At 38.2% G+C, this 26890-nt stretch overlaps 1 protein-coding gene across 1 annotated transcript; it reads left to right on the top strand.

Moving 5' to 3' along the window:
• The first annotated feature begins 365 nt into the window (after positions 1 to 365).
• DIPK2A (divergent protein kinase domain 2A) lies at positions 366 to 22087 on the top strand. The gene is made up of 3 exons (XM_075031726.1): positions 366 to 1307; positions 16106 to 16409; positions 19040 to 22087. Exons 1-3 carry the CDS (start codon positions 654 to 656, stop codon positions 19369 to 19371), a joined length of 1290 nt encoding a protein of 429 aa, XP_074887827.1. The 5' UTR covers positions 366 to 653; the 3' UTR covers positions 19372 to 22087.
• The last annotated feature ends 4803 nt before the right edge of the window (positions 22088 to 26890 follow it).

Below are 26890 nucleotides of genomic sequence, written 5' to 3'. Positions count from 1 at the left end.
CCCCTCCGCCCCCTCCCCGGCCGGCGCCACAGTCCGGCGGGGGCCGGGGGGTGAGGAGGCGGGAAGGACGACCCGCCCCGCCCCCTCCGCCTGCCCGCCTCCCGCCCCGCCCCGCCCCGCCCCTGCCGCCGCGCGCGCGCACGGACCTCCCCGAGCCCCGCCCTCCTCGCTTCCACACCGCGCGCGTGGCGGCCCCTCCCTCCGGCTCCGGAGGCGGGGGCCGCACGCGACCGCGCCGCGTCACGTGCAGCCAACCGTCGCGGCCGCCGGCCCTCGCGCGAGGCCCCTCCCGGGGTGGGCGGGGGCAGCGGCGGGAGGAGGAGACCCCTCCGGAGGAGGAGGAGGACGGGGGGGGAGGACGGGGGGGGGACGACGGGGGGGGGGCTCGCGCCCACCTCCGCGGCGGCGGGACCGGCGGCTGCGGCGGTGCCCCTCCCCCGGGGCGGGGCCGCCCGGGCCGGCGGGCTGCTGGCACCTCCCCCCCTCCCCTCCCCTCCCCCTCCCCGCCGTCCCCTCAGTAACTTGGCTGCCTTTTATCGGGCGAGCGGCGAGGCGGAGAGTTTATTGGTGCCGGAGCTGCGGCGCGGCCGGGGCGGGGAGCGAGCGCGGCGGAGGGCGGGGGGGCCCGGCCCGGCCCGGTCCTGCCCGGGACGATGCTGCGGCTGGTGTCGCTGAAGTTGGGGCGGCTGTACCGCTACGTGAAGCTGGCGGTGCTGGGCAGCCTGGCGGCGGCGCTGGTGCTGAACACGCACTCGCTGCTGGCCTCGCTGCAGCGCAACGAGCTGTCGGAGCGGCGCTTCCTGCAGCTCAATAAGTGCCCGGCCTGCTGGGGCACCAGCTGGTGCCGCAAGTTCCTCAACGGGCAGCTGCGGCTGGAGAGCTGGGGCCGCCTGCGCCTCTTCGACTTCTTCAACGTCAAGAACGTCTACTTCGCGCGCTACGGGGAGCCCCGCGAGGGCAGCCGCCGCGTCGTCCTCAAGCGCCTCGGCTCCGCGCAGGAGCTGGCCGACATCGACACCAAGATCTGCCGCCGCGCCACCGGCAGGGGCCGCTGCGACCTCCTCCAGGCCCTGCACGCCACCGAGTTCGCCAGCCTCAACGGCGACGTGCGGCTCCTCACCCCCGACGCCGTGGAGGGCTGGTCGGACCTGGTGCACTGCCCCTCGCAGCGCCTGCTCGACCGCCTGGTCCGCCGCTACGCCGAGACCAAGGACTCGGGCAGCTTCCTGCTGCGCAACCTGAAGGACTCGGAGCGCATGCAGCTCCTCATCACCCTCGCCTTCAACCCCGAGCCGCTGGTGCTGCAGGTAAGCGCGCCCGACGGCGCCCGGCCGGCCGGGAGCGCCCGGGTGGGCGCCCGCCCCCGCCTGCTCTCCGTGGTGCTGCACGGCCGCCCCGCGCCTGCCCCGGCCGAGCGGGGGCCGGCGGCGGGGCCCTTGCTGGAAGCCCCTTGCTGGAAGCCCTGTCCCGGCCGAGCGCCCTCCGGGGCCCTTCCTCCGCCGCCGTGGCCGGCGTCTGCGCCGCGCCGGGCGCTCGCGGCTGCGCCTCTGGGCGGGGGAGAGCCGGGCTCCTGGGAAGCTGGCCGCAGAAACAGGGGCGAAACGCTGGGGGCTTCCCCCGGGTCTTTGCCCTCCCGGGGACTCTTGTGTAAAGATGCCGGCTGGCTGGGCTGAGGAGAGGGCCTCCGGGTCCCACGCTGGGCAGGAGGCGTTTCTTTATCTCACTCGGTCTCACAGTTTGTCTTTCTTCCTCAGAGACTTGGTGCGTTTTCCTGATTTGTCTTCCTCCTCGGTGCTACCGTGCCTCAAGGCTTTAACTCGTTCTCCGTCCTTCCTGCCTTTCTCATCTAGGCAGGGAGCTCCCTGTCTGTTCCGTAGCAAGCGGTGCAAGGAAGCATCTATTCCGCAGGAAGCAAGGCGGGGTGGCATGCTGTAAGGCAGATGCTTTCTGGTGGCTAGATGCCTTTCTCGCGGTTAAGTGTTAGGCTTCAATCCTATGGCGTCTCCCGTAGTACATAATATTCCTAGGCAGCTATGGGAAGTGGTGATTAGTTTCTCAGCGTCTAGTTTAATAGACAGTGAGTAGAGACTTTACCATAATCGTATTGGGCTTTCCTTGTCAAAAACTGACTCATGTGCTGTGTCGTGCTCTTATGTGAACTACATATAATTCTGTTTTTTCTGCTGGTAAAAATTAGAAATGGGCATTTTGTAGCCAAAAAATGGAGTGACAAATTAAAGAGCTGTATTCACTTTTCAGCGGCTACATGTTTTATTTCCTTTAATTAGGTGGAACTCGTTGTGTGCGCAGACCAGAAATTTGTGCTTCAACATGTTATGTAAATTTTTAGCTGAAAATTTTGTAGGAAGCTGTTTTATTCTGTGGCACCACTCAGTTGCTTCTATTGCATACCTGTTTAGATGGGGAGCTTTGTATTTTGACTCTTAACGCTATCGAGGGAGCTCCAAGTGTGCCTTTGTGTAAGTTTGGACTTGGAATCGTTTTGTCTAACTACTGAACTGTCCTTGCCTTTATCTGATGCATGATAAAATGAATATTTGCAATACGTTTGAAAGCATCACTGCATGATTACTGTTATAAACATCTGCTGTTTCTCTAGCGAGAGGCCAAGAAATATCTAATGCTCAAAAAGCAGTGCTGCAGGCTTTACCCTCCAGCAGACTCACCTACTGATTAATTTCTAGGGAATGCATTTATGAACTCTACTTAATTAAAAATACGTTTTTGGGTAGTATGCCTTCTGCCCTTCAGTCTCGCCATGTACAGCTCTTGGGTTTTGTTTTCGAAGTAAATTTCCAGTTTGCTTCGCAGTGGACTTAGGGTACAGTATGTCTCTTCCATTTTTGCCGTAAAGTTGCTCCTGACCACAGTGAAAAAGGGAACTCCACTTAAGTAAGAAAATCAAAACCTGCTTTGCTTTGCTGAGTATATTTGGAAATTCTTTGAGAATCAATTTGTTTTGGCTGCATTTCATACAGCTTAAGAGTTTTGGCTTTGAACACTGGTTCCAACACACTGAGCATAGACCTAGATGGCCAGAAAACAGCTCTGTATGTTACTTCGTAATTTGTGGGGCCAATGTATTCTTTACAGACAAAGCATATGGCACAGTTGCAGCATTTACTGTTGTGGGGTGGATCAAAGGCAGTGGGCAGCGCTGGTTGATTTAAGAGCGTTGACTCCTGTCAGCTTCTTGATAAGCTGTGGATGAGCCCTGAGGCTGTCAAGCAAATATGTTGAAAAGGTGAAAATCTTGGGATGTGAACTTAACAGGCACTTTGCTTGCCATTTATCTTAGCAAAGGTGCTGCTGAGAGCAGAGCAGGTCAAACTGGTGGGAAGAGAGGCAGCCTTTACCAGTCCAGAGTGTGGTAAAGTTGTCTGTCACCTCGTATCAGATCAGAAGTGTTTTGCAGAGTCTTGTAAATTTTAATGAATAGGCATACCCTGGAAAATATTTCTGAGTAACTTCAGGCCAGCTTTGTGTGTTGAAACACTCTTAATGTATTCTCCAGAAGAGTATTCAACAACTTTGGTAATGGGTACTGGAGGTTTGAATACCTTCCCTCAATTGGAAATTAAATATCTTAAATATATAAATCTGAGTAAACTCTTCCTATTTGCATAACATGTCACATACCACTCCATTCTCAGCCTATACCTGAGAAACATGTAAGGAATGAATAATTCTGTGTTATGCAGCTATTGCTGCAAAAGCAACATGCAAGGCACTCTTTATGAAAGGTGAAGTTTCTTTCCAGAAGTGATAACTGACTACTGAGAAGTTTGCTTGTATTTATATATAAGATATGTAAAACATCCTATGGTAGAGTTTCTGCAGTGTTGATGAGGGCAGATACTGGGATGGGAATGAGACTTGTAGGCTTGTTCTAAAAATCAGCTGCTTCCAAGAAAGGAAACCTCCATGACGCCATGTGAAGAATGAGATTTTAATTTAAAATAAATAAATAAACGATACATTTAACTGATGCTGTCTGTTTGTCACTGGAAGGCACAAGGAAAAGTATTGCTAGTTTTTTGCCTTGAGCTTTTCATGAAACACTACTGTGACTGTTTAAAACATTGTCATGAATAACAGTTTTGATTTAGAAGCAGAGATAACTTCGAAACTCTCAGTGTTCAGTGCATTAAAGTTCTGTGTTGTTTAATTAAGTTATATGAGCAGCCAAATGTAAATAGGCACTGCATTTAAGGTTGATCTTTGATTTACAATAGCAAATTCACTGTAATCATCTACTAGAGCTAGTAATTTGTGGATTATAAGACTTCTTGCCAGCGATTGGGATTTTAGCTTGAAGCCTATTTGGAGTATCGATTATTGCTAAAGTGGTGTTGTTTACAGGCTGCATATCCTCACAACTGACTCACAGCTTTTGCTGTAGGAAGTTTTCAGGTGGGGCTTTAACCCATAGCATGATACAGTTTTGTTACAAGTCTCTGAACAGTAGTAAGAAGACAGCACAGTTTTGTATAGATTACTTACTGTAATCCGAACTCAATACTTGTATTTTTTACAGCCTTCCTGTTAACCTTCTTTATCTGCATTTGTTAAACAATTGCATAGGTGTACTCAGTGAATAGTTTAGCCCCTTTTGCCATTTTATTTCATGAAGCAAATGGAGGGATAGCTGCATTATTATTTGGTACAGTTTACATATTTTCTGGGTATTAAAATATTATTTTTACTTTTGTAAAATCTTGCTAAACTAGTCAGTAATTAAATCCTCTCACACTTTTTATCTGAATTCACATTTGAATGAAGCAACCTACATGCGAGGGTCGAGGAAAGAATTATTTAACTTGGAGTATAAATGTTTAACTTCTGATAGGTTTGGTTTTTTCCTTCTTCTTTCTGATAGTCCTTTTCTGCAATAAAGGCAAATACTTTTTAGTAAAATAGGTTCTGATCTGTAATCAAAATTTCCTACATCTAAACCAATATTTTATATAAACATTAACAGCTTATTCAGACAAAAGCAACAACAAAACTTGCTGCTGTTCCCTTCAACTTGTTGAATGGAAACCAGAATATTTTAAATAGGAATCACCTAGAGGATAGGATCTGTGTATGGCATCTGATTCGTAATTGATTATGGTGACTATGTGCATCAAACACTTGCAAAGATAGGTTGGCCAAAGTTGCCTTGTGAAGAAATTAGCAAAATTTTTAAAATTAATTGGATTACTAACTGAGTGCAGTGTGAATATTCACTTCTTGCAGAATTCATAGAACCAGCATGGATGTAAGTAAAGTAGATTTAGCCTCATCCTATGACTGTTTATAAACCACCCACCTTCTAGTTTGTCTTTTAAAAATAACTGCAGTGGAGAAACTTTCTTCATTTTTTTAACCATGACATGCACTCAGATAATGGATGTTATTGAACTTTATGAAGTAGCATGATTAATTTTTATCTTCACTGGCAAATAGAAACATAAACTTACTGTTTCAGAACCAAAAATGTTTGCTGCCTACTGTTAATTTCCATAGAGGTTAAGATTGTTCAGTCTTTGACACTTATGCAAATATGCAAATTCTTCTTCTCCCCCAGCCCCCAATTCCTAACAAGGTTTTTTTCAAAACCACATCAGTTCAACAGAAAGATTTGGGGAAATAGTTAAGCTTTCTCTAGACATACATCTTATTTTCCATAGAGCTCCTGCACTGATCTCCATCAGCCTCCAGATTTCCTGTTTAGAGCCACTGTGGCTGACTCTGAACAGTTTTTGAGCTACTGTTGTTGGACCACCCATCACTGCCATGCTGTGAGCTGTGGTATGCGACCATGAATTGTCCAACACATGAAGGCCTGTGGCAAACTTTTAAGTCTTGTATTTAAACATGAAAAAAACCACCCCAAACCAACAACACCTAAAAAACAGGGCAAAGCAGAGGATTCCTTGTTCTGGGGAAACTACATTATAACTCACTACTGCAGAAGTAAGAAATTGTTTCTAGATAAGAAAATTGTGTTTTTCAGTAAAGTGGTTGTATTTCTCCTGAGATCTTACGGTTAGCTGAAAAGACAGTTTACATCTGTCCCGGCAAAACTGAAACACAGGTTCTACAAATTGTTGTGGCAAAAATGCATCTAGAGCTTGTTTTGCAATACTCAGTCTTGCCTTTGTGCTGGCTATTGTATTGGCGTACGGTATTGCCAGATGCACTATTAAAATGACAGTGCATTTGCTTTGTTTTCAAAGCAAACTTGAAGTGTGCACACAGGCTTTGCTATTAAAATAAAACTAAATAAAATGCCTGCAAGTAATGTAGGTTTTTTTTTCAAACTATAGAAAATGTCTATGAATTATATCCAGCGTGCATTAATGCAACTTCGTCTCGAGCTGTAGTTTTTAACAACTTGTTTAAAATGGAGATTCTTCAAAGAATGATGGTGAACATTTGTATGTTTTATGTAAATTACAAGTCTCAAAGACTTTTATTTTTCTGACTCTGAGAAAAATTCCAATACCTATGTGGAAAATAGCAGTATTTCTGCATTTTTTAATAGATTGTGTAAATCATTGCACTTCCCTCAGATCTGTCTTTAGCCTTCTAAATACTTAATCTTAATGGCTCTATTCTTCTCACAACTTCTGATCATTGTTATATCTTGTGGGGACACCCCCCCCTTCAAACCAACAGCTGTGTCTCTCTTCCTAGTATAATTACTCTGCATGAACAGTCTGTTGCCACATAACCTAAAATTCTTCTAGTTCTCTTCATGTCATCATTGGGGTTTCTGTTTGTTTTTGGTACGGAAAGAACTATAATCGACATCTGGTAAACATATTAAAACATTAACTGTGATCTCTTTGAAACAATCTCTTGCACTGAATTCACTCAAAGTAGCAATTTAGCCAAATGTTTTACAGAATTATTTTGCTGATCCATACATAACTCAGTAAGAAGTAAATGGGCAAATTTTCTTGCCTGGGATTTCTCTTTTCCTTTTGTATCATACACACTATTCTAGTCAGAGGTTATTTTCTGTAGTTCGATTCTAAATACGTTGGTAGAATGCCATCCAGTTTTAATACTGGGTGCCTTTTAAACTTTATTAATTACTCAATTTGGTGTTTCTGATACATAATTCCTATGCTAAATACCAAGTAGTGGGTTTCAGGCAGTTACCTGCACTACCTGATATGTCCTCTAGTGGACTTGTATTATTTAAGTCCTGGCTCACACAGATACTGGCATTTTGACATACTGAATAGTATTTTGACATACTGAATAGTATTTAGTGTGTAGTATTTTTAAATGTTGAATATTTCCCTCTGATCTTTATGAGAAAGTTAAAACCTAGTTTGAGACCAGTTGTTACTAGTCATCTTATCTCCAGTTGCTTTGAGGCTTTTTGATTCTCTGCAATTTCATATATTATTTCATTTTAAAGATTCACTGTAGTCTGCTGCAGATGATTATAAATCATGACTTCCTGCCCCCCCCCCCCAATTACTCCCATGCAGTTGGACTGGTTTTTTTGTTTGAAAGCTATTTTTTCTTTTTGCACTAAACATAAACTAAGCTTAAGGAATGTCTCTACAAGTGCTACTTTATGGGTAAATTGATTTTTTTTTTTCTTCTTTTCAGGTCTTTTCTTAAAATTCTTTTTCACACAAATCAGTCGACTGACACCTGTAGAAAAGATAATTCAGAAAGCAAAGGATTTAAATTTTAGGTGTTAAAAAGTGAGGCTTTAGTCTTTCTTGATTCCTGTTTTACATACTTCTAAGTATTGTGGAGAAAGGAGATGAGTTTATTGTCTGTCCTTGAATTTCCATTGTGCACATATTAAAAAAGAAATGAAAAATGATTGTTTTGTTGAATTAAAATTGAATAGCCTCATGTTACCAGAATATTCCACTGATTTGATTGTATTGAAAATTGAAGAGTTGTTTTTTGCAGTGACATATGAGTATACATACTAGGCCAGAATTGGCTCATACTTGTCATGTTACCATATTTAATTATGTTTAATTAAATGATCAAAACTATTTTCATCCTTCTTTCTGGTGAAACTTTCCTAAAGTGAAGATATGCAAGTATAGGAATGTTTTAGAATAAACTAGAAATTCTTGAAGTGAGAAATCACTATACAGACTTAAATAGAAATCCTCCTGAAAAATTGTAACTCTTAGCAGTTTTCAGTAACACACACACACAAAAGTGTTACCCCACATTGCAAACCTTGAAATACCAATGTTGTCCATTTTCTTCTGGTATGTCTGATGTAGAGGAGGAGCTGTGTTTTACTTACTCGAATTAAGTAATTGAGTCTTTGTTTTAGTCTCTTTAATTTTGCAATTTAACTTTCAGAAATAGGAGTAGGCCATCTCTGCTAGGACTTTATAGTGAAATATTCCAAACTCATAACTGTTAAGAAGTAGATAGTGATCATTTTCATCTGTTGCGAATTTAATCTGAACAAACTTTTATGAACTACAAACTAATTTGAACAGGTAACAACCAATACAACATTAAATTTTCTTTACTATGGTTCTTGTGTTTAATCATTATTCATTAATTTGTTTGGAGAAATGACATACCTCTGCTAACATTGTGAAATATAACTTTTGCAGTTCAAGTGTTCAACTTAATAATTGAGCAACTTCTGAGTGTTTATAGTTGTCTGTGTATTTTTGTCCTATACTGTGTCAATTAAGCCTGATACATACCTCTTGTTGGCATGAATTGTATGTAGTAACTGGTTGAAACATAATAAAACTGAACAAAAGTCAAATAAACGTAGTTTCAATGGGAACACTAATATTTGGAATATTCAATGAAATCCAGTCTTCAGTCTGTGTGTGTGTAGGCTATATATATATATATATATGTACATGCGTAACTTCAGTGGGAGTTTTAGTTGAATGTCAAATGATTTGCCATATAGTTGAGAATGAAATTGTTTTCATTATACTCACTAGCATTCACAAATACATTTAAATACATGTCTTCTAGTATGCAGATCAATTCCTGACAAAAGAAGGCATCTGTGTTTAGACCATGCTTTTTAACCTTCTTTGATCTGAAAAGTTGCATTGTAAAATCTGATCTCTAGCTCTTCGTGGTTCCAGAGCTTTACTTATTTGCCTTGGTGACTAATACAAGGTGCTACTTCTGTTTACACTGCAGAATCAACAGTACTGTGTGTGAGAGAACTAATTTTTTTCCTTTTGAGGAAAAGTGTATTATTATTTAAATTCTACTTGCCATGCCAGTTTGTGCCTGGGCAAACACAGTTTAGTAGGATGATTTTAGTGAAGGCATCACAAAGGGTGTAATTTTGCCATGAAGGTCTTCAGGGTCATAAGCACTAGGGAGAGAAGTCCCCACTCTGTTTTGCATATGTTTTTTTAATTTCATCATATTTAAGATATAGGTCTTAGTTTGTTTTTTAGATGGAACTTGCTTTATACAAAAATTGGTAGTGACATGTAGCATCTTCTAGAGTAGTTTTGAAAATGAAAAGCATATTTTTTTAACAGTGCAGTGGAACAGTAGCTCAAAGGTGTCAGTTGTTACTTAAACTGTTTTGGCTTTTTTGGACTTGATTATTGGGGTGAATTATATGCTTGATTATGATAAACTAATATTGTTTTAAGTGTTTAATTCAAAGGGGATTTGTGTTATTGCAGACTACAATAAGCCTTATCAGCTTCAAGCTGGTGAGTCTTCACTGCATGATCTAATTCACAGCTCTGAACATTCAAAACCAGTGGCAGATTTGTATATCGTCTCATGTTTAGACAGATGGAAGTGAAAAAGACAAATGCACTGATAGTGTGTTTTATGCTTCAGTGAAATGATAAATTCACCCTATTAATTCTCAATATTTATTCTGTGACTACAGTGTATTTTTTTTTTAAAGACATAAATTCAGTGTTATTCTTTCAGGAACAAAATGTCCTTTGTCCCTTTGACAGGGTTTTGTTTAGGTTTTTAAGCCTTGCTTAGAGAGATATCTTGTAGCTACGCTAATTAGGGCAACTAAAATTTTTTTTTATATATGAGTCATGGAGAATGGAGGTAGCAGAAGTTTTTGTCATATTTACTGTTTTCCATCTATCTGTTTAGAAGATTATACATATTTCTCTGTGAATAGAGAAAGTTAACTTTAATGAGAGAAAACTTACTAAGCTACCTGTTTGTAGTTTTTTTATATGCATTACTATATTTTAAAACACTTTAAAGAGCTTAATTGTCTATGGTTTGCATGGCATTTTTCTGTATATTCCCAGATAAAATGTGAGTGGGTGCATCAGAATTGCAGATTCTTTTGTCGGATAGCTGTTTCTGGTTTTGAACGAGAGCTTACTTTTTATCTTAACTGTCAAATGCACATTTTTAAGTCTTCAAATAGTATATTCAAGTACAAAATTATCTAATTAAATATTTATACTACTAATAATTTGATAATTAAAATAGAAGCTAAAATAATGTTATGCATTACTCCACAGAAATCTGAGATTTTTGGCAGCGATTGACTAAGCTTTTTGTTTCTAAATGCAACTTGTTCATGGAAAACATGTTTAATGACCGTACAAATTTGTGTTCATGTCTTACTGGCTTTCAAAATTTTAATACATGAAAAAAAAAATCCTCATGTTAAGTTAGCTGCAATTTCATCTAGAACGATGCTTTCAAAATAGAATAGTACAAAAATTTACAAATCTCAGCTTGCAAAGACAACAGATCTGTGCTTCAATTAATATTCTTGTCAAATTCACCTAGTGAATATAAAACTGCTGAATGAGGCACTTGTACATATTTTTATCCCCTTCTTCGGCTACTGACTTGGGTAATGAAGTGTAGATGCGGCTGTTACATGCCAGTTGGAAGGGAGCCAAAACAGAGATGTTGTTTGTACATGTGCAGATGTTGGCAGGATTCCCTGCACTCCTGTTGTCAAAAGATCTTTTTATTGCCACAGAGTTATAAATATATCTGTGTTACCGTATGGCATGCAGATATTTTACTAGTAATGTTTGGGCTGTTCACTTCTTAATAAACCAAACTGCTCCTAGTATTTCTTGTGTGAAATCAAATTCAGTGTACACAGTGCAGGAACCATAATAGATGTGTTTTGAAGATCAGTGTACTATTGTGACTAACGCTGTACTTCCAAAATCAGTTTAATCCATTACATAAATCCTTGCTGCTGCTGGAAAGCAAAGTTCTTCTTAGGTCCTTTCCTCTCTTCTGCACCTGGCTATTCAGGCCTTCTCCCTTCCTTTTGTCAGTAGTAGCATGATGTGGTGATGTGATAAGCTGTACCAGGCTACTGATCCAACTGAACACCAGCCCAGCAAGTACCAGCTGCATTGCTTTCCTAATGACATGAAGGAGGGGAGTGAAATGAGTGTGCTTGATGGACTGGGAGGGATGGACACCTTTGCTTCCAATGGTAGTATGGCCTTTGCCAGGTTCAACTGTTTGTAGTTGAATTTGTGTTTGGAAAGGGAGACAAAGGCATAAGCGGAGCAGGACTGGAATATAAGAAAGAAGAGGGATGGAAAAGAAAAGGAGTGGGGTGGTCCAAAGTCATACTTAAATAAAAATATTTAGGCATTATTGCTGTAGCAATTGAATATGTTGCATTGAGTGCTGATAAAATGCAGCAATACGAAAATGTTATGCACAGTTGGTGAAATTAGTTAAACCTGTGTTTACCAGAAAATGTAATCGGGTAAATTTTCTCCAGTATAAATTTGGGTTTATAAGATATGGATAAAGTAGACTTGCATGGGTACAGGACTGATGGGTACACACATTCAGACTTCCCTAATAATAAGCTGTATGGCTTTTTCCTGGTAGATACTGGTAGGCTATATTTTGAATTTTTCCATATGCCCCTTGATCCCTCTCACCGGAATGAAAAATTTTTGCTTGCCCAGAGTTCTCTGGAGGTTATGCCTTAGCACCAACTCCTGCTTGCTTCTTTTTGACTGAAATTATGTGTTACTTTGTAAATAACTAATTTGATTTGATGGACAACAGCGGTTTGCTTATTGGTTTGTTTTGATCCAAGATTGAATACAGTAATGATAAATGTGCTTGAAATCTCATTTTGGTGGCATTTATTGATGCCACAGGCATGAGTTTTCATTATATTGGTCTGTTTGTAGAATAAGTAAGGAACACTGAATTAGGACACGCTTAACTTGTTGGAAGGTTATTTTGCTAACCACAAAACAAGCAAAAAAACCTCAGCCATCTTCTTAACTGTGGAATGTATCAATTGACTTGCCCTGAACTAGTGCGTATTTGCCCATACTTACCACCTTCATAAACTGCCCTGAAGCCTACAGATAAAAAAACCTGAAGACTGGATAATGTCATCCTTATTGCATAGTAGATTTAGTTAGTGAGAGAGATTTAGTTCTGCTCAATTATATGGTATCACAGCTTGAAAATACCATAGTGGTCTCAAAACCATCAAATTAGTTCTGTACCATCCTCAGGATTTTTCGTGACCAGATTTGCCTATGTGGGTGGATCAGGTGGTCAAACTAGAGTGGAAGTCCAGTCACTTAGGCACCCCAAAAACTTTGAACCTATTCTGTTATTAATATGGGTCTGATGTCCTTTTGACCAACAAAGAAAGGTTCTTCTTTGCAATTGTAAACACAGTTATTTCCCCGAAAATTGTCTTCTACACTTGCCATATTAGAGCCTTTTGCATCTAAAAAAGGATGTCAAATATGTCAACAATATATGTATTAATTATTATTTTAATTTCTTCACATGTACTATATAGACAAGTTTTGCTATGTAGAAACTTTGAAGAGTCCTTGAAAATTCCATAGAGGACATCTTGAGCCAGAGTAGTCTGGGATGGATGCTCAGCTTCCAGTAGGATCCCATTATCAAATAGTGTTGCCACATAAACAAATTGGTATTTTTACTGTCTCAAAATTATGTTTAAAATATTAAATAATTTTAAAACTGTAGATGAACAAATTATGATGTTCTTAAGTGTTCCAAGCAAGGACTGCTGGAAGCTAGGTACAAGTTAACCTGGTACTCAGCCTTCATTTTAGATACGGGCTCAGCTAGGGCCTTCATAACATTTCATTAAATGCTTTAATTCTATCAAACAAAACGTGTTTTAATGACTGTTCAGTCATGCCCTTTTAACAAAAGCCACTAAATGTGAAAGTGGGCATTTTTCATTTGTGCAAACTAGAAAGCTCATCTTCTTGATGAGAGTAGCTAGGTAACATTAAACAGCATGTCCTAACATCATAAGGCTTGTATTCAGAATGGAAATCTTAAAATGGTTTTCTTGTATGCTCTGATGCTACCTTCTATTAAGTATTTTATGGTTTTGGTAATAATACTTGCCTTAAGCCTTTCTGTACTTAACTTTATGAAAATAAAAGTTTAGTAAAGGCTGCCCTTATGCTGGAGGATTAAGCATTTTGGGTTCTCCCCTGTCAAGTGATCAGAAGTATATTGATTCCTTCTTATTTGATAGGTATATTTTTGGAATAAGATATATAAACAATCCTTACTTGACATTATCAAAACAAGGAAGGGCTCAGAGTCACTTAGCATAGAAGTTGGCAAGGAGCATGCTTCCAGAGCAGAAACTTTGATCCTGAATCCTCTCTCTGTGTGAAAGGCCTTTACAAGAAGGGTGGAAATGTTAGAGTGATATTCTCCAGTATCAGTGGCATAGAAATGGAAAGCAATGCCCAAACCTTTTCTTTACCTTTTTTTTTTTGGGGGGGGGTGGGGGGTGGAGGAAGTATCATCTGTGCTTTCAATAATAACTGTTCCTTTTTCCTAGTCACCTCTGTATAGTTTTGTACTTCTTCATATAATGATTCAGAATGGGTAAGAAAGGCAGCTACAATTCCTATGAATTGATGGGAGAAGTTGCACTGTGGAAGCACTTGTGTTTCGCAGAGGCTTTGATGTGATTTAGCAAACCTTTTCATTGCTACCATTTGTACTTAAAAATTCTGTAACTAAGATTCCAGTTTTGTAGTGAAATAACTTCGTAGGTGGAAAAAATCTCTCCAAAGGATTTTGTTTTTTACCTCCTGAAGCCTGCAGCTATTGTGAAATCCTGAAAATTCAATATAACCAAGAAAACCTCTTGTTGCACTGCTGAGCAAGTGTTCCTGTTTCACTTTTTCTTCCTATGTGTTTACCAGCAGCATCTTTTAAAAGGTAGAGAAGGCAAGTATAAGAATTTTCCTCTTGGATATTGCTAGAGGATTCATTGATCCAATGACCTTTTGGGTCAGAGGTCTGTTAGTAGTCTTTTTAATGAAACTTGGTTCCTGACATGGGAGCACGCTTACACAGAAAATGACTAGTGAAATATGCAAGCAAGTTTTGTGAGTAAAGGTTGGAGTGCGTATTGATGATTTACATTATTGACTATTGTGATCTAAGCAAATGATTTTGTTTTTTCAGGGCTTTTTTAATACTAAATTTGAAGTCTTAGTGTGTGAATTGAATATAGCTTTAACTTTGCTGTTTGCATTTCAAGGATAAGTATTAATTCTTGGGAGTAGATGTGGCTTGCAGTTCCTTGTGTATTACGGAGCTTCTAGTGTTTCTGGCCAACATCAGTATTCTAACCTTGGCTTAGTGTCACCTGATGCCTAGTGCTTAAGATAAAATGATCAAAACTTTGTTATCAAAGGAAACGCAGACATAGGTAAAGTTAAGGATTGTTGTAGGGGAGGTATGGGTTCTAAGGCTATGGTGATTAGGTATGTAAGTGCTCTAACTTTTCTGATTTATTTTTTTTTTTAAATGGGATACATATACAAATGGGTGAGTGCTGGGCACCTCTTCCCTGACTGGTCTTGTAGTTCAGATCTACATGATGTGTTTTCCTTCCAGTATCTCTTTTCTCAACGTACCATAAATGTTTTCTGCCATCATGGATTCCAGGAGGTACAAAGCTTCCATTCAGACTGAAACTGACCCTGCCGTTCAACCCAAGTGTGGTAAAACCTTTGCTACATCATTGTGGCAGAACTGATTATGAGTTGCTTCTGGTGACACAGTAGCAAGGTAGTGCCTGAGGAAGAAGCATGTGCATATAGTGGTATCTCCTAATTGTTAAAATTAGTGTACATTGTATTCTTAAAGAGCGTGAAATTCTATGCATTTGGGGCCTTTTAATTTAATATTTTTATGGTTTCTTCCTGGTGCATAGTATGAAGGATACCTTTTAAATGCTTGTCTTCATATTGAAGTCTTAGCACACATTCAGCACAACTGAAGTAGGAAAAATATGCTGGTGTGTTGGGTTTTTGGTTGTTTGTTTTTAATTGCTTGTGGTATGTTATTGCTATTCAGGCTCTTACGTTAACTTCCAAGAAAGCTAATATGGGAGACAGATTTTACTTTTGATAAAAATGTTATGTGGCTGTGTGTAATAAACAGAGAGAGTATGTATGTAGCAATTAATTAATCTGGGAGATAGATTGTTAAGGAGTACTAGAGGCAGAAGAAACGCTAAGCTTTCTTTTATACCTTAATCTGTTCTGTAATCCTTTCTGTGAGAGATCTTCAAGTGGGAGGATCCTCAAAGAAATCCAATCAACTGGGAAAAATGGGAATGGGGGCGTGTTAGAGAGAAGGAGGTGTCACTTTTTAAAGCTTTTTCCTTTAGGTTGTTAAAAGAGTTGGTCTTAATTAGAAGTATCAGATGCAAAATTATCTTGGTAGGAAGTATACTTGCCTTAGTACAAGAAATGTGTCTAAAACACCAATAGAAAAAGATAGTTGATGGAATTGTGCATGTGTATATATATGTGAACATATATATATAGTATATGGAAAGCTAGATATGGGTTGTATATTATTTCACGTCCTCCAACTCTTTCCCTTTAGTAGTCCAGCAGGGCCTCTTGCTCACATAAATACATTTTGTGTTGGTTTTTTTTTTCCTTCAAAACTCAGAAGTATATGGAAGTGTAGTGTTGATGGGTATTTACAGGTGTCTCTTCTAAATTTTATGAGCAGCCTTTTTAAATCTAAGCTGTTTTGTATTAATGAAAATTTTAAAAAATCTTTTTATATACAGAGTTTTCCATCTGATGAGGGTTGGCCGTTTGCAAAGTACTTAGGAGCATGTGGAAGAATGGTGGCTGTCAATTACGTTGGAGAAGAGCTATGGAGTTACTTTAATGCACCATGGGAGAAACGAGTGGATCTGGCCTGGCAATTAATGGAAATAGCTGAGCAGCTGACAAATAATGACTTTGAATTTGCACTCTACCTCCTTGATGTCAGCTTTGACAACTTCGCAGTTGGACCAAGAGATGGGAAAGTTATCATTGTAGATGCAGAAAACGTTCTGGTAGCAGACAAAAGGTTAATCAGACAGAGTAAGTGTCTTCTTTCTCTCCCCTCCCCTAACCCCATGTCTCTTGCTTCTTTCTCTGCAAGTACAATATTTAAGTATGTGTAGTGCTAAATACCCATTTGGTTGCCTTTATAATGAGACTACTAATTAACAAACTAATTAGCTTTCTTCTGCAATTAGACTACTAATTAACTTGACCAATTTGTCAATTTTACGAAGCGTTGAGTTTACCTGAGCTTGATTTACATATACTTTTAATCTCTGTAACCCTGCTTAAATGGAGAGGTGGGGGTGGGAGGAGAGGGTTTGGATGGGTTTGTACAGATGGATGGACAGATAGATAGGCTGGCTGACTGACTTGTCTACCTTGGCTAAAAGAGAAAAGTTCCTTTCATCTTTTCCAGATGTCTGTAAGGATGGAAGTCTTGGCATTCTGTCTTCTGTGAATGACAAGGCAGTCTTACTGCCCGCTTTGCCTTAGTTACATAGCCTGCCTCTGTTTTAGTTGTTCAGGTTGGTGCTCTGTAATAATGGAACAGAAGGAATGGGTAATTTTAGTGCTGTTTCCAAATGGGAATAGTGAAAATTCGTTCATCTTCCTGTCAACTGTAAAAGCTCAAAGCAGAGGCAGCAGGAGAGATGTTTGACAAAGTGGCATTACATGGCTTTATATTCCTTTTGAGCTTATAAGGAAAACTTTACAGACCTAAGAGCTGGAGACATTCAACATGAAACCCTAGATTCTGCAGAAGTTCATGGCAATAGGCCAAGTGATTTCAGTTTGCTTTAGGTGAATGGTTTTTTTTTTTAAGCTTTTGCAACTAGACTTAGTATGCTGTGCTGCTGAATTAACTTTAAGACTATATTTTGTATCCATGCACTTTTCTACAAAGTACGTTTTGGGGGTTTTTTTTGGTGGTGTGGGGTTTTATTACACGTTCTCAAGGAGCTTAGATTAAAATTACCTGAGCCTACCAAGAAAACCTTTTAATGTATTGGATACCTAGCACATTTACTTTAGTACTTACGGGCCACACAAACTTTTCCTTTTTTTTTTTTCTTTTTTTTTTTTCTTTTTCCACCCTCTTAAGTAATATTATTTTAAGATTTTGACTTTTGGAGCACAGTCACAAAGATGACCAAATGAACTCTGAAAAAATTGATGTGTACACGGAATAGGAGCAGGTAGCTTCTTGCAGAAGCTGAATGCTGAAAGTGCCATGCTTACATCTGTTGTCTATAGTTCTCAGAGTAATTTGGATCTAACTAGGATTTTGCTCCATGATTTGTAATCCAACAATTAATTGAGAACACAGAAAACAAATGAGGACACCAGAAAGTTCCCAGTCTTTGTATAAACTTGACATTTATTACTGATTTCATTAATCTTCTGGGAAGTTTCATTAAACAGTGTCTAGAGTGATTAATATGCCAGTTTAGATACTTGAATATGTATTCTGTCCAATTGCACTGTACAGTAATATCTAATTATACTCTGTGTGGTATATCATATTTGAGTTTGCTGAAGTCCTTTTTTTCCATTCTCCTTTGTTGCTGGCTTTTTTTCCATTTTGAGTTTGCTGTTCATTGTACAAATCTTACACCATATTTTTATAGTTTTAGCAGTCATCCATCAGTACGCTTTTTTTTCTAGACCAGCTTGCAGTGCACCATAAATAAGTAGACCAACAGTCAGCTCAGAGACTACCAAACACAGATAAATTCTTCTTCGTGTATCACAGTGCTAAAAAAGATCTGCAAAACAACGAGACTCTATGATATGAACCTCTTCTCAAAGCTGGCAATAATCTAGAAACTTAAGATGAAAGTTTTCTAAGAAAAAGTAGTAAGAACTCAGGAGATCTTACACTTAGTAACCTTTAACATATTATTATTGTATAAGATATTTTCTGTAAACCAGTTTTTAAGTTAAAGAAAGCTTTGTGACAAGGCCATGAGTTACACCTTCAAATTCTAACTTTGAAAATATATATAAAGAAAGGTTTATACATGTATGTAAATGCCATTTGTTTTGTTGGATTTTTTCTTTCTTCAGAGGTTATATGTAATGCATCTGCTTTTTTATACGCGCTTCTTAGTTACTACCCTTTCTAAAATAAGATGTTGGAAGATAATGTTTCAGAAGTTTATGGCAATTACTTTGCAATGTTTATTTTGTTCTTTGGTAGACCACTTGCCAGTGTTAGTTCCCAGGGCAACTGAAGAAACCAAATCTATGTTGCTAAAATAAATCATGTTGCTTGCTTGTTTTTCTCTCAATTTCAACTGCAGATCATTCTCTTGTACTTGTTTGTGCTACATTTTTTTTTTCCTCTGGGTATGTGTGTGAATGTAGATTTCATATATTTAGTGTGCTGTTTTTTCTGCTTCCCTCTCTTTGCTATCTATTTTACCCGCTTTCTTTCTTTCCCTTAATTTTTCTATTGCCACAACCGTTTCAGCAGAAGGGTATGTCAAACTGTCAGATGCAATCTTAGACTAGAACATTTAAGAGTTCATCTAAACAAAGTGGTTTATAGTTTAAATATTACCAGTTTCCTGTGTATTGAGCTTCTGTTTGTATTCAGACACATATATGCTTTTTCCTCTTCTCTCTCATTTTTTTTTTTCCTGTCTCCTTATATTTCACAGATAAACCTGAAAACTGGGATGTATGGTATGAAAGCAAATTTGATGACTGTGATAAAGAAGCTTGTCTGTCCTTCTCAAAAGAGATTCTTTGTGCTCGTGTCACTGTGGACCACAATTACTATGCTATTTGTCAGAACCTTTTATCAAGACATGCCACGTGGCGTGGCACTTCTGGAGGACTACTTCATGACCCCCCAGCTGAAATTGCCAAAGATGGCCGACTTGAGGCCTTGCTGGATGAGTGTGCCAACCCAAAGAAGCGATATGGTAGATTCCAAGCTGCAAAAGAACTGCGTGAATACCTTGCACAATTGAGTAACAATGTGAGGTAGTCCACAGTGAAATTTTTTTGCAACACTGGCTAAAACACTATTGCAAAGACACATAGGAAATGAAGTTTTGAACTTATGTATTAAAAAGAGAAAATAAAAACAAACCTAGATTATCAGTTTTCTAAATACCATAAAAATATAGTTTTATGGTGTTACATTGTTCCTTTGCAAACAGACAAGGTACTTACTGAAGTAAAACTTGAGCTACTATTGACTCTCCTCCCTAACTATTTAAAAGGGAGCAGGTCAAAAAAGACTGTGATAGCTTAATTGACAGCTTGTGTGTCAAAGGGTACTTCACATAAAACAGCATTAGTGTCACAGTTTTGTGAAGCTGATGTTCTTACTTGGAAAGTCAAGTTAGACTGATGGCCTGTTTTAAAGGCCTTTCTCCTGACATCTTTGTCTCATTTTTGTGTTTGTTTAAACACCTTGAAGTGGCATTTACATCCAGGTAAATCTAGGTGTCTGCATTGTTTCAAATTTAATGGGCTTTCATTTTAATGCTGTGCAGTACTCTCCTACTGTGAGTGCAGGATTCCCATGTTTACTGTCTAATTTTAGGGGTTTTACACTGTATTTTACTATGCTTAAACATTATGGTTTTTTTTAAGATCATCATAAACTCAAATGTCATTTGAACTAACATTCATTTGATGTCTTTTGTAGTTCTGCCATTGGAAATATCACTTAATGTAATTATTGTACAAAACTTTTACCCTTCATGCCAGTATATACACATGACTGTTTAGCAGGAAATCATGATATGATCAAATGCTTATTTTTAACAGAGGTAATTTGAGAATTGGAGAGAGACTAGAATAAAAAGATCTGTATTAATTTAAATGGGGGATAGAAGCTTGACTAAAAAGAAAAATTCACTAGTCCAGTGTAGTTAAGCATAAACCAAAGAAAATGGTTTTGTTTATTAGTTTCTAAAAAATTGTAAAGAAAAAATGCTATACTGTAGTGAAGCTAATAATTCTCAAAATTCAAATTGCATTGGTCCTTGGTTACTCTTTGAAGTACTTCTAAAACTATGTGCTTATGCTAGAAGAAAACCCTAATTTGAATAATAATGTCTAGAAATTAGCAGTTTGTTATACATCATTCCCAATTCAAGTGTAATGGAGTTTACTGAATATTCATCTTTTGGTTTACCAGCTAAATTGATTAAGCTGTATTCACTCTAGACACCTTTTCTTGAAGTAGGTTTGACTATTCCCTGTGCAGTTAAAATTGACTTGTTGAGGTTTGTGTAACTCTGGATTTGTTCTCATAAATTACAGTTTTTATAAAAACCTCAGTTACTGCTACAAGAACTCACTTCAAAGCTTGCTCTTTTTCTTTTTTCTTTTTTTTTTTTTTTTTTACAACTACTATAATGCTTCATTTTCCTGAAGTCTTATTCATAAAAAGATAATCTTAGGAAGTGTATGCATATGCATATTACTGCTTGTAACAGTAATGAAGGAAACTAATATTTCTTAAATGTGTGTATAAAACAATACTTTGTACAAGCTAAAAAGAATTCTGAGCAAGGTAGTATGTGCTACTTTCAAGAGCAAAGTTAGTATGCCTCTCATACTGCATCAAAAGACTGATGGAAGCTGTTGCTTTATGAAATTGCTGCAAGTGCAAGGTGAGGAAAGTGGCAAACTCACTGACTGGCCCTTCTTTCTCAAAGCTCAAAAAGTGGAGCCATATAAAGATGTAGAGTACTTTTTGGTTTCTTAGATGACTATATTAAGGATATTTTAGAATTCAAAATTCTCACTTTAAGTCATCTTTGCCTATGTAGTCCTAATTTGCTCCTAATCCCTTGTCTCGTTTTCTGAAGTTAGAAATTTTCATTTCTCCCCTCCCCTCATTTGAAAATGGTTTTACATGCTTGCTCTGGCACAAGCTGTCAGACAAGTTTCATGTTATTTTTCATCATGAAATCCCCTTATTTGAAGAAAATAGATTAATACTCAGACTAGATAATACTATCCTACCATAAAAGCCTTGACTTATCACTGAAGTTGATTTTTAAACATCTACCACGTTTCCCAATGAGCGAGTGGAGTATGATTGTTAAAGTTGTAAAAGAAACAAACACTGCCAGTTCTGGTTACTATGCGAGGCAGTTCTGTAACTGTCAGAATGTCCTATCAGATTTGGTTTGGGGTTTAGTTCCCTCAGAAATAAGTTACTAAAGCCAATTATAAAAGGAATTTGGAACTTTAAAAAAAAAACAAAAACCAACAACACTACAGGGAAAACATTGTGGAGAGCAATAAATCTTGTTCCGTTTGCACCTATCAGATATTTATTGTACAATAACAGTTTATATTTTTAGTCATTGCCCATTATTATTGATGAACACGGTGAAATATTTTTGAATGAGATGTTTGGGGTTTGTATGTGCATTACAATTGTCCTTTTGTACTGTAAGTTACTGTTTGATTGGAATATTTTATCAAAACTGTCTCCCTGTGCCTTTATATTACAAGAAAGTTGTTTCTGCAACTTCTAATGATATTAATAAAGAATACTTTAAGAACCTCATCTCAGATGTTCATTTTCAGATTGGTAAGTCTTTTAAGGTTGACTTAGTCTAGGATGCATTAAAATATACATAGAACTTGTTTTTGTAGTGTTGCAGCATGCACCATTGTCAAAAGTGACAGATAGGAACTTTTTTTTCCCCTCCTTCTTCCTGGTAGACTGATCCAAAGTGTGAATGATCTGTCAGGAATTTTTCTGCTTTGGACATTATCATATGTAGGACTCATTTTCTTAAAAATAACTTGATCAAGCCATATCTTTCTGTTCTGTTAACTGAAAGAAAATATTTTCAAATTAAACAAGTTGATATCTTTTCTCTTTGTTGAGAAACTTACTTTTTCCTTGTATTAGTCTCATTTATATTGCTAGTACCGCTGTCTTCGGTAAAACATTCTAGCAGTTAATGTAATATAAATACATAATGACTTTTGATGTTTCTCCATTACGCTGGGTTTTTCAGTGAGCATTTGCATTTGAAACTAAGTCCTGCAGTTATACTACAGCATTTATTCCCTTCTGACTTTCTGAGCCTGTGTAAATAATAGGAACAACTTGTCTCAAAAACACTTGGATTTTTAAATTTTTTTTAGTTGAACTCCTGCTGCTCAACTTACGTCTCCAGGAACTGCAAACATGCAGATTGAAACTTCTAAACTTTCCAGTGTGCCTCAGATGTCAAGATCATTATGATCTTAAGAAGAAACTAGCATGAATAAATGCTGCATCTTTTTCTTTCAACAGCTTCCAGAGTATAGCATAGCCTGATCCTGATTGCCTTGAACTTCAAGACATGGTGTATTTGGTACTTTCTTTCCAGGTACTTTTTAATTGCGAAGATATTCTCTTATGAGACACTTCAAATATGTTAAACTTTGTATACTACTCTGATTTACCACAAAGACTAGGTTAAATGCGATTTTCTTTACATTTATTAGAGTGGAGACCTTGGCTACGTTTAAAAGGCATTAAATATTTTGGTTCTCTACAGTCAGTCTAGTGTTTTTGTAGAAACCAGCAATGGTGCTTTCACAGCTACCTGTTTTTCCATATGACATGTCTGAATTCAGTACTAACTTCTAAGCTCTTCTGTTAGTTTTCTACGTTCTTTGAAACCTGCGATTTGGAAATTAGGATAGATTGGACTGCAAAACCTCTGTAAAATGCACATGTCTAGTGAGTATCAGAAATGTTCTGTTAGGGAAGTGTATTTCTCAATTTGAAGATTTGGTGTGCAGCCTGCTTAAACCGCTTTTGAAGTTCCTCATGGTTTCTTTCTATCTCACAGTCTTCCCAAGGCTTTAAAAAATCCAGTCCATCAAATGGAAAATTCATTAGTGTTGATTTCACCCACTTTTTTTTGTTGAAGTTGCAATATACAGACCTGCTAATTTATTTGATAGCCTTCATCTGACTAGTTCACGGATTAGCATCACTGTTATTTCTACTTTAAATGCCTGCCAGTTTTTTGTTTTCTGTTTCCTTACTTCCAGATCATGTTGAAAGATGTACAGCTAGTTTAAATCGACCTTTTATCTCCTTCTAGTTTCATGTTAGGGTGTTTTAAAGAAATTTTTCCCATGCTGATTTGTCATTTTTTTAAATGTGACTCTCCAGATCTGACAAGTGTCAGTTTGCCTGGGGTACTTCTAAGCATCAAATTCTTTTTATATTTCATACAGAGTTTTATGAACACTTTTCACTATTCTTCCAGGCAAAAGTCTTTGGTAGTCTGACTTGTACTGTACACTAAACTAATGAGCTTTTGGTAGATGCAGAAAGGCCCTGTGGCTGTTAGATGTCTTTGTAGAGTGTGCATGTGATGTTAGGACAATGAGGAGTCTGTTGTTTTGGCAGCAGAGTCTGTTGTTGCCATGCTGGAGGTACGAGAATATACCTGTTTTGTGTGGTTCAAAAGCTAGACAAATTTCAGGAGCATTAGTAATGAAGATTTGCCACGAATACTGACTTGCATGTTCAGGTCAGAGCAGGAAAGTTCTGACTTTAAAAGAAAAAATATCTAAGGCTGTTTCTTATATTTGGTGGGTTAACTCCAGTCTTCTGAGAACAGAAATGTGAAAGCAGAATATACTTCAAAGCAAAATAGACTGTTTAATATATAGCTTGTGTTCAGATAGAAAGAAGAGCTTTTTTGGGGGGGTTAGGGTTTCAAATAGCTTGTCTATTAGTCAATTTTAATACACATTTTTCTATTCTGAACATGATGCTTTTGTATATGCTTAACTTTTTTACTACAGATTCTAGCTTTTGGTACTATTAATGGAGGCTTAGTGCAGCCATTTAATGTGCCGTTGGTATAACTACAGATTCCCAAATAGATGCCTTGTATCTTTTTAAAGGAATGGGGTTTTCAAAATTCAGTGTGTTTTTATTTTGTGCTTTTTTTCCCCCCTCTAAAAACAGTTCTGAAATGCCTCAAAATAGTTGAGCAGCTGATTTCCTTGCTGCCAACCATTAATGCAGTTTAATTTTGACTTGAAAGTTCTCCATCTTCTTTGGTTGTTCAGGCTGGGGTAGGAATGTCTGGTTTTCTGTACAGTGTGTAGCTATGTCACCTGGACCTTAACAGATATTTTTTCCTTACAAGAAAACTTAGAGTTTTCTTATTTTGTGGGGATTTTTGGCAGTTCCCTTGTATTAAAAATTTTTCTTACTGTTGCAAGTTAACTTGCAGCTTCACTGTGGGAAGAAAGGCCTACCTCCATCTGGAGAGAGCACGAAGAAATAATGATCAGAATTCTGAGGAAATAAAAAAATTAAGGGAATATTTTGAACTTGCTGATTTCAGTGCCTCACAGTAGAAAATTAGTATACCAATAACGGGACTAATTATTTCACTTCTTGTAGAATATCAAGAGCTGTTCTGGTTTCACTCATTTTAGAAACTATATGTTGAGATGGTTGAGCTTAACATGCTCGTGCTTGCTTTCCTAAGGGTAAATTTAGAGCTCCGGCAGAAAGCAGATGTAGTTGTCAACAACTTTTAAGAATTGCTCTTTTCAAGGGAGCTCTTTCTTTATCAACAGCCAGCACACTCCGTGAATGAGTGGAGAATATCTGTACAGTGAATGCACAGAGTTACATGAATATGGCAAAGCATACTCTGGGTTTTAGTTTCTTGAAACTTATCTCCTGCTTGTTATCTAGTTCTAATATGGAGCATTGTTCAGTATACTTTTAAAAAAAATAGATTTCTCTTTTAATGTGCTTACTGTTTTATAAAATCTATACATGTGAATGCCTGACTTTTTTTTTTTAAAGTCTGGCAGCTGTCACTTAATTTGTTTTAGAAGATGAGACTTGACGAAGGATGGAAAAACATGTTTCTCAGACTACAGCCTTACATTCTTTGACTTACAGGCTTGTTGGTTGTGTTTGTTTTTATTGGTGGTGATGTTTTGTGTAAAAACTTCCTTGTTTACAAAGGAGGAGAACTTGACAGGGAAGATAAAAACAGTTTTAATAGCTACCGCTTCAGCTGTTCACCTTCCAGTCTTTCTCAGCTGTACATACTGTTACAGTTCTCCCCAGTCTTTTTTGCAGAATCTGTCGGCTAGTCCATTACAATATTTTTCTAATTATTTTTCTAAGTACCTGGAATATTGTAGTTTTTTCCCAAAGGCATTATACAAAACTTTATATTAGAGTTTTTGGTAACATCTTTGTTAGAAGAGGTGGTGTTTTGTCTCTGCCAAATAGTAAAATTATGTATACATATAATATTAAATGATGTTTCTCTTTCTTCTTTTTATATCCTGTTTATTTTCAGCTTAATTATTAAGTACAATCATAGTATAAATAGATTGGATTTGCTTTCTACTAACATTGTATTTTTTCCTTAATAATTAATTGGCAATTGAAACAAGGCCCATTCCTTTTGGGAAGGTGGGGATTGGGCAAAAAGAAACTGGCTACTGGAAGCATGGTGGTGTTCCCTGTTTAAAATGTCAAAAATTGTGCTACATGCAAAATTGTGGACCAAAATCTAGTTTTATGTGGCATATACATGCTATGATGTACACCTGCACCATGACCAAATACATATGTTATCAGAAACCATTTTTATCCGTTTTGTAGAATTTCTTTGCTTCTAGACACAACTATCTGAATTTGTAAAGGTTTATTGTGTATTTGACTGCATTATCCAGATACTTTAGCAGCAAGTACAATAGGAAAACAAAAATTTGGGAGGTCTTTGTCCCCTGAGCATAGCCATTCTTTCCCTGGTACTGTCTTCTGCTGTGTCTGCTAGTACAGGTTTATGTCTCTCCTACTGAGTAGTTCAGTGCAGTAGGAGCTCTCAGCAGACTGCAGCATTGGTGCCAAAGCCTCTACATCTTCACTGTGTACATGTCTGAGATTTTGCTTCAGCCTGGATTGAGACTTGTCTCCTCAACTGAACATCTTCAGTATGTTAAGCAGTTTGAACTTGTACATATCTGTTAGGGCTGGAAGACATTTGGCGTGCACATGGATAAGAGCTTCTGGCTTAGTTTTCTCTACAAGGAACCTGGTTCATGTGCATCAACACTGCTCTGCAACCAAACCAACACCTGGAAGTGGGAAGATGATTGAGAGATTCACTTCTAATCTGCCTTACTTCTCCCAAACAAAATGTTAACTTAAACCCAGTCTCTAATAGCTTAAATATGTTCTTCACTCAACAGAGTGAGGACCCTGCATTGACTGAACTTCCTCTGGGTTCTTAAGTTTATATATAATTTATCTATTATTTTTTACAAATGTCATATTAAAATTTTAGCTATATATACAAATGTATATACATATATGCACAGATTTTACTTATAAAAATATATAAAATATGTTATAAATATATATACATATATGTGCATAGATGTGTATTTAGCATAAGCTGCTATTGCAAAATTCTGATTGGACTCCCAAGTTCTCAACTAAGACTGATGTTTTACTTAATGGAAGTGGTTTACTT

Source organism: Buteo buteo, chromosome 7, assembly GCF_964188355.1.
Source record: "Buteo buteo chromosome 7, bButBut1.hap1.1, whole genome shotgun sequence".
NCBI lineage: Eukaryota > Metazoa > Chordata > Aves > Accipitriformes > Accipitridae > Buteo > Buteo buteo.
Note: the sequence above shows the minus strand (reverse complement) of the source record. Positions and strands in the feature narration are given on the sequence as shown.